The sequence below is a fragment of the Salvia splendens genome, chromosome 17, assembly GCF_004379255.2.
Source record: "Salvia splendens isolate huo1 chromosome 17, SspV2, whole genome shotgun sequence".
Lineage (NCBI taxonomy): Eukaryota > Viridiplantae > Streptophyta > Magnoliopsida > Lamiales > Lamiaceae > Salvia > Salvia splendens.
Genome location: NC_056048.1, coordinates 18,863,723 through 18,871,917, shown reverse-complemented (window position 1 = coordinate 18,871,917; position 8,195 = coordinate 18,863,723). Strand labels below are relative to the sequence as shown.

Here is an 8,195-nt window from a genome sequence, read left to right as displayed (position 1 = left end):
TCCGAAGATCGACCTCAACGTGACGGACAACGACGTCTTCGGCTCCTCTCCTAGCATTCAGAGCCGCCCGATAGGAACAAAGGCGGCAAAGAGGAAAGCAAAGGGGAAGGCAACTGCGAGCAACTCCACCATGGTGCCACCGCCAATCAATCCGTCTCTAGATAAGATGTCCGACTTTTTGTCGGAGATGAGTATTGCATGGCGGATGAGCCAGCTGACGGAGTTGACATTCAGGGATACATCGACGATGTCAGAGTTCGATCTCTAGTTGCACCGTGAGATGATCGCCTACCTTCGTGACTAAATGAAGAAGTAGTAGTTGTGGCCCGGGTTTCTAGTATTTTAAATTTGCTTCGTCTAGTAATGTAATGTTAATTTCTAATGAACAATGCATTTTCCCGGTTTCAATTGTTCAACGAATTGCGTTTTCGAGTTAAATATGTTGAAGTTGTGAATAATATCATTTATTAGTTGCGGCCTGCAGGGTTAGAGCAGTTGGGGCCGGGGCCGCAACTGTAGAGGAATGATGACGTGGAGGGGACTTGGGGTCGGAAATGAGGACGGGGTTATTAATGCCCTAAATGCTGAAGCTTTCAGCTCATCTCCCAACTTCGAATAAGCCTCTTTCTTAGATGATCAGTAGGTACAATTTGAGATACTAAGGGCATCAATAACCCCGTCCCGGTTTCAGGCTATGTCCCCTCTACGTCATCATTCCTCTACAGTTGCGGCCCAGGCCCCAACTGCTCTAACTTTGCAGGCCACAACCCGGGCCGCAACTAATAAATGATACTATTCATAGCTTAAACATATTTAACTCGTAAATGCAATTCGTTGAACAATTAAAACCGGGAAAATGCATTGTTCATTAGAAATTAACATTACATTTCCTAGACGAAGCAAATTAAAAATACTAGAAACCCGGGCCACAACTACTACTTCTTCATTTGGGCGCGAAGGTAGGCGATCATCTCACGGTGCAACTCGAGATCGAACTCCGACATCGTCGATGTATCCCTCGATGTCAACTCCGTCAGCTGGCTCATCCGCCATGTAATACTCATCTCCGACAAAGAGTCGGACATCTTATCCAGAGACGGATTGATCGGCGGTGGCACCATAGCGGAGTTGCTCGCAGTTGCCTTCCCCTTTGCTTTCCTCTTTGCCGCCTTTGTTCCCATCGGGCGGCTCTGAATGCTAGGAGAGGAGCCGAAGACGTCGTCGTCCGTCACGTTGAGGTCGATCGCCGGACCTCCTTAGCTCGAAAAGTAGTTTCCGGAGGCGGAAACTTAGGTTCTCTTCGCCGCCCCAGTTGCCGTGGCTCGGCAACGCTGGTGTACTTCGGGCTCTTCTCGACGAGCTTCCAAACATCGAAGTACTTGAAGGCCTTCTTCCCGTCAGCGAAGAAAATCTCCTTCGCCTTCTAAACGAGGTCTGCCTCGCTGTGCCCGCTCGGCCACATCCGGACTACGTTGGCCCACTTTCCATTCCACTTGCTCATATCCGCTCGATCGACCCTTTAGGACGACCAGCGTTATACTTCTCAGCAATCCGCTCCCAGAAAACCTTGCCGGACTGCTCGTTGCCGATGATAGGATCCTCAGCGACGTCGATGTAGTTCCTCGCTAGCCACATTGTCTCTTCCGGACTGTACTTCTTCAGCCCATCCTCCTCGCCGACCTTGCCCTTGCCCCGCCCTTGAGCGGGCTCCATCTCACTGAACTCGAACTCTTCAGTGTTGACCGGCGATGTTACGTCGACGTTGCTACCGACTCCCGGACTAGGCGTCGGCTGCGATGGTGGCGACGCCGGTATGTACCAATTGTTCGACTTAACGAACTTGTCCATCTGATGTTCATCGCTGTTGAACCAATCCATTGACGCCGAAACAAAGGGTATAATAGAGGATTCAAATAGATAATGCACGTAAGAATGATGCACAATAGTCTCGTATTTATAGACACAAAATCGATATAAAAAAAATTAATTTTTGGGGACTTGCGGTCCGGCCCGAAGAGCATGTAACGTTGCGCCGGGACTAGCGGGATGCGGCCCGTGACCGATTAACGCCGGCCAGGCCGGGGCCGCGGGACCGTCACCGAGCCACAAATGAGGCCCCGGGACCGGCCTGGGCCGTGACTCTCCTCCATCCAACGCTTGTGACGGGCCGGGCCTCGCGATTTGCGGCCCGGCCATCCGCGTTAACGTTGCTCTAATTGAAGCTTTCTACTCATCTCCCAACTTTTTTCCTTCTTCAATCTCAACCATATAATTGCTTGCAACTGCCCCTGCACACTTTGTCTCACTGTTTTTTCTTGTAACTTCCACTGATTTATCATACACATACACAATCCTCCAAATTTTGTACCTATATTTTGTATCATCTGTTAGTTGAGTGTCCGCTGTCGTCAAAAATAATTATTCCTTTTCACCCAGAAAAAAAAAGAACTTGTCATTTCTTTTATTTTTCTCTTCATATTTTGGTTGCACATGCACATGCACATGCACATGCACATGCACATGCACATGGTGTCCGCGTCCGACATGTCACGCACTCCCAACAGTTTTTCCATATAATAGTATATATAATCGTCAGAAACAATGGCCGAGTCTGACTGACTCCCTTCTTATCAGTGTACCCTTTTTTCAGAGTTGACCCTTCATTCTCTTTCTCTATCCAGTTTCTGCAAAGAGGGATTACCATCTTCCTAAACCAATTAATCTATTCTTCCCTGGGTAACCATTTGTTTTTATCATTGACTGATGGATTCACTGTTTTCATCTTCTTATATGCTGGATTTTAATTGTTGTTTCCTTGTTTAATTAGGCTGGTGATTATAATGCTCACTGTAGTAATCTTTTGTTTATGACTTATGTGGAATTTACAACTGATGGTTTGATTTTGGTTGAATTTCAATTTTCTTAATGATGCTTACTGAATTAGGGTGTTGGAATTTCAGAAAAGTATGAGTAATTCGTCACTTCCTGAAATGGAGCAGGCTAAGGTATCTTCCCTTTCTAACACACATACTCACTCACACTTACTAGATTTTGAGTTTTGATCCACATATGTTGCAGATTAACGAGGTGAGACACCTCATCGAGCCACAGTCGGGTAAACTCGCCGTTTACTGCTCTGATGCATCTATTTCGAGATACCTGAGAGCACGAAACTGGAATGTTAAGAAGGCCGTTAGAATGCTTAAAGCAACTCTAAAATGGAGGCACGACTACAAGCCGGAAGAGATTTGTTGGGTAATTTCGCTATTACTTTCGGTCGTTGGAGGGACAATGCTCTTGTATTTGTGTATGAATCATGCCTTGTTGAAGTAGCATTATTGATGCAGCAGTTCATTTCTCTACCAAATGTAATGTAGGATGATGTAGCAGGGGAAGCAGAAACCGGAAAGATCTATAAATCGAACTACACAGATAGGAACGGAAGGCCAGTCCTCGTCATGAGACCTAGCTGCCAGGTTAACTCCAATGCTCTTAAACCACCCATCTTGCTGTTGGATGATTGCAATGTTCATATTTCTGAGTCGTTAATACAATCGCAGAACTCAAAATCGATAAAAGGGCAGATCAAATATTTGGTTTACTGCATGGAGAACGCAATTTTAGATCTTCCTCCAGAGCAAGAGCAGATGATTTGGTTGATTGATTTCCAGGGTTTCAATCTTTCCCATATATCGATCAAAGTTACACGAGAAACAGCTCATGTCCTGCAAGAGCACTACCCGGAGAGACTAGGCGTTGCAATACTATACAACGCACCCAAGATATTTCAGCCATTTTGGATGGTAACTTTCTGCATTCTTCTCTGATCACAAATGCAGTTTGCTGCTTCTGTGTTTCAACTATACGAAATGCTTATTTCAGGTTGCAAAGCCCTTTCTAGAGCCTAAAACGGCAAACAAAGTCAAATTCGTCTGTTCAGACGATCCCAGCACAAACAAGATCATGAGTGAGCTGTTCGACATGGAAATGGTAGAGTCCGCATTCGGTGGGAAAGATGACTCAGATTTCAGCATCACAAAGTATGCTGAGAGAAGATGATAAAAGAAGCCTCGCATATTGGAAAACCCCGTCCCCTCCTACAACGGTAAACTCAGAAATAGAGAAATCTGATGTACAAGAAGATGAGAACACATCAGTTGATGATACTGTGACTGGGAATAGCTCATCAGTTGCTTTGACCTGTAGTAGCTAGACACATTTACTAACTTAGCATTACCTCTATGTTTGCTGTACTCAAAAAGTAAAAATAAAACCCAGCATCTTTCATCTCTGCCAAATTATATGGAGCCAAGTGCCATTGTGTAACTTATCTAAGACCTCAAACATTTCGTTTATTGCACAACGCATGCATGGGGAGTTGGATACAAAATCTATAAAATAAGATCTTGTATAGAAGTTCTGTGACTAGATAATACATTACTCTTCAGAAGTGCCTTTTTTTTTCTGAGTTTTCATAGGTTCAGATACAACAATCAATCAAGTAAATGTGACACTAAGAGCACGATTGTGACTGTGCTTCTTCAGGATTCTGACACATTGGCTCAGAAATTTATCGGAGCACATTATCTCATAGCTCCATCAGGATTGGTACATTTCATCTAATTTGTGCCTGTATTGAGCCAAACTCTGCATTACAGTGCCAAAAAGGAAGAAGAGTCAAGTTGTATCATTGATGCCCTCATACAAGTAATAAGTTTAGGAAAAGGCAAAAAAATGTTACCAAAACTTCATACATACTCCCTCCATCCACAAAAAAATAGGGCAATTGGGGTATGACATGGGTTTTAATGTAGAATTGGTAAAGTAAGAGAAAAGGGAAAAAAGTAAGAGAGAAGTAGAAAAAGTAAGAGAGAAGTAGTATTAGAGTAAGAGAGAAGTTTTAATTCTAATGGCATAAGTGGTAAATAAAATGATGTATAGGGTTATTATTTTGTTGAAAACTTTCCATAAATGAATGTGCTCTATTTTTTGTGGACAACCAAAAATGATAAATGTGCCCTATTTTTTGTGGACGGATGGAGTATCCTTTATTCTTTGATATGGCAAGTATGCAATTCATAATTTTTGGGCCCCCCATTAATCATATGATGCATCAGTACAACTTAGATAGCAACAAAATCATGTCTTGTTTGATATAGGATAGACGAAAGCATCCAAATCCTGTTGCCGACATAAATGAAATGATTTCTATCCAAATGACTCAGGAAATCAAATTGAGATGTAAAATCTGCTACCGTCATAGGGTATTAGAAATCCCAGGTATTTTTACCGTTACTGTTTTCGTGAAGGCAACATAAAAATGCATAACTTGTATCTCAACAAAACAATCACTGGAATTGTGTAGAGAAATTGATAACATTTTAACAATCATTTGCATGACCACAAACAAAGATCTCGTAACAATGGTAGAGACATACCTTAGTGTAAGCATAAACACCAGCTTCGGTTGGTGCCACAGGGCTACCCCTGCGAATAAAACTACCCTCTTTAAAAATGTAAAGCATTGGTATCCCAGTTGATAATTCCAAGCTAATGACCTGATAAGAGAATTAGAGAAACATATAACTTCATACATATAGTTGCACGTAACACAATTCAGAACAAACTACAAAAAATTCACTAGGTCTTAATTCCCACCTCTTGAGAAGTCAGCTTGTCCAGATACCAGATAATGGACCTCAGTGAGTTTCCATGGGCCGCAATCATCACATTCTTCCCAGACAAAAGCTGGGGTTGAATCTGTTTGACCAAATAGTTATTGTCATTGCACCTTGAATAAAATGGACAGGATATGAGAAAGTTATCACTTACAAATTCTTTGAAGTATGCAACAGCTCTCTCAGCACACATTTCCAGACTCTCGCCATTTGGAGGAGGTGTGTCGTAACTGCGTCGCCACACATGGACTTGTTCGGTACCGTATCTATCGGCTGTTTCTTGCTTATTCAGGCCCTGTAGTTCTCCATACCTACATAGAGTTAACTCATGAGTCAGGCAGCTGTCTTCTAAGTTCTAATGCAACCAACACAAGGGCAGTACTTAAGTGACTGACATTCTTTCGTTTAGCTGCCAAGCAGTTACAACTGGGATGCATTGTTTCTTAGTATCTTCGCTAAATATTTGGCTCCATACTCTTGCTTGCTCATTCTCATCGTGCAAAATAATTGGAACCTGCTTGTCAAAAATTGCTTGACTAATGCACAAATGAACCAAAAAACATCTTCTCCAATATATTAAACAAGGGAATGAAGATAATACCCCAATTACGATATCATTAGATTTTTTTTGTATCTCAACAGATTGCAATGCAGTTAAAAAATGTACTCTACCAATTGAAAGGACTCACTCAAATTAACAATATTACAGCTTTTCGAAGAAATACCTTCTTGCGACGATGTTCGGTCATTGCAAGCATAGCAGTCATCTGTGCACGAATTAAAGAAGAAGTATAGATCATGTCGACTGGTATGTTGCTGATTCTTTTGCCAGCTTCAATAGCTTCTTCCACTCCCTTCTTGGTGAGTGGCACATCGACACAACCGGTGAACAGGTTCTTCTCATTCCACATAGACTCACCATGTCTGATCAGAATCAGTGCAGCTTCATCTAAAATAACAAAATATTGGAAGAAAAAATCATCATTTTCTCTCTTGGTATAATGTGCAATTAGTCTGCCAACTTGAAGAATGCATTACTTGATTTCTTCTTGGCTTCACTTGAGGTGCCACTTGATGGGGACAAAACTGGATCAGGGACTGTTGTGGAGTGCGAGGCCGATGCCTTAGTCACAGCAATGGTTCTTCTCCTAGAGCTATAACTTCTTCTTGTCAAAGGAATATCTAGCTTGACGCCTTTTGAAATCAACCTAAATGAAGCGATTCCGTTCTGCTGATTGACGCAAGAGTTACTGAAGTAACATCGAGGTTGAAGAGTCACAGATGCCATTCTGGATAGAACAAAACGTAATGAACATCATGCTAGATTACATCACGATTATCACCTGATAAAAGTCTACACATAAATTTCTTGTATTTCAACAATATGAATTCCAGCAGACACTAATCTTTGGAATAGAAAATGGCCTCATTCAAAATATGATATAATTCAAGAGAAATTCAGAAATAGCTCTTTTCATTTCTCTTTCAATAACTTTCATTATCTGAAACAAGTAATCAAAATTGAAAATTGAACATCAAAATCATAACCTTTCCCTGAATTATAGGTGATGATACCCTCAAACAGGGACGGATCTAGCTACTAGTTAGCATGGGCAAATGCCCCACCTCAAATTTCATCACATATACATAAACTATACATGTAAAATATATTTGGTTTAATTTCTCACTAATTGCCCCTCTTAAATCTCTTAAATTTTGTCTATATATATTTTTGCCCCTCTTCATATAAATTCCTGGATCCATCCCTGCCCTCAAAGATAAAATGTGCTTGCTACACAATCGGAGATTATCAAAAATGAGAAATTAAACCAAACATATCGCAACCTAATTGTAACAACAATCAGATAATAGATCTACCAGCATATTTTTGTAGATTATAACCGAAACAAAATAAAAGAACTTAACTTTAGAAGACAGGAAACGAAAAATCGAGAGAAGAATTAGGCAAATGCGAGATTAGAACAGAGAAAAAGCTTACATTTATATGAAAAGGGGATGTTCGATGAAACCGAGGAAAGAGTGTATATAAAGAAAGTTGGCGGAGAAAAAACGGCGGTTGGATTAACTTTTACATTCACCAACGGGGCCAATCAATACATGCAAATTTCTATGTGAACTGACGAAACGACTGAAAGAAAAGGGAAAAACCGGGGATGGTGACTGAAAAGGTTTGGATTGTCGCTGTCGATGAGTGTTGTAATTTAGCGTTGAAATTCAAGGGAAATCAATTCAGCGACTGACGGAAAGAGAAATTTCGGAATATGAGTTTAAATTCGCTGACCTTTCGAGATAAGAGATTCAATTCGCTTACCTTTTGAAATATGGGTCCGAGACATGCGAATTTTTCGGAATAAGGGTTTTACACCTTTTTATATTTATTCTCTTCATTTTTCTTATTATTTCTCTTCCAATAATTATATATTTACTAAACTATCCTTTAACCAATCTCTAAAAATTTTTTTTACCTCCCTCCAAGCGATTTGCGCTCCACTCTTA

The 8,195-nt window shown here is 41.2% G+C and overlaps 1 protein-coding gene and 1 pseudogene across 3 annotated transcripts; one reads left to right on the top strand and one right to left on the bottom strand.

The window, feature by feature from the left end:
• The first annotated feature begins 2,599 nt into the window (after positions 1 to 2,599).
• LOC121773224 lies at positions 2,600 to 4,298 on the top strand (annotated as a pseudogene).
• A 94-nt stretch (positions 4,299 to 4,392) lies between these two features.
• LOC121773223 (2,3-bisphosphoglycerate-dependent phosphoglycerate mutase 1-like) lies at positions 4,393 to 7,904 on the bottom strand. 3 transcript variants are annotated; one of them, XM_042170037.1, is made up of 8 exons: positions 7,678 to 7,904; positions 6,717 to 6,967; positions 6,404 to 6,627; positions 6,074 to 6,192; positions 5,833 to 5,989; positions 5,659 to 5,760; positions 5,439 to 5,558; positions 4,393 to 4,647 (listed from the first exon to the last, which is right to left on the bottom strand). In XM_042170037.1, exons 2-8 carry the CDS (start codon positions 6,964 to 6,966, stop codon positions 4,600 to 4,602), a joined length of 1,020 nt encoding a protein of 339 aa, XP_042025971.1. In that variant the 5' UTR covers position 6,967; positions 7,678 to 7,904; the 3' UTR covers positions 4,393 to 4,599. The 3 variants fall into 3 exon arrangements, with proteins under 3 accessions (XP_042025971.1, XP_042025972.1, XP_042025973.1); XM_042170038.1 differs by having other exon boundaries at positions 7,605 to 7,684; XM_042170039.1 differs by lacking the exon at positions 7,678 to 7,904 and adding an exon at positions 7,227 to 7,593.
• Positions 7,905 to 8,195: the final 291 nt, after the last annotated feature.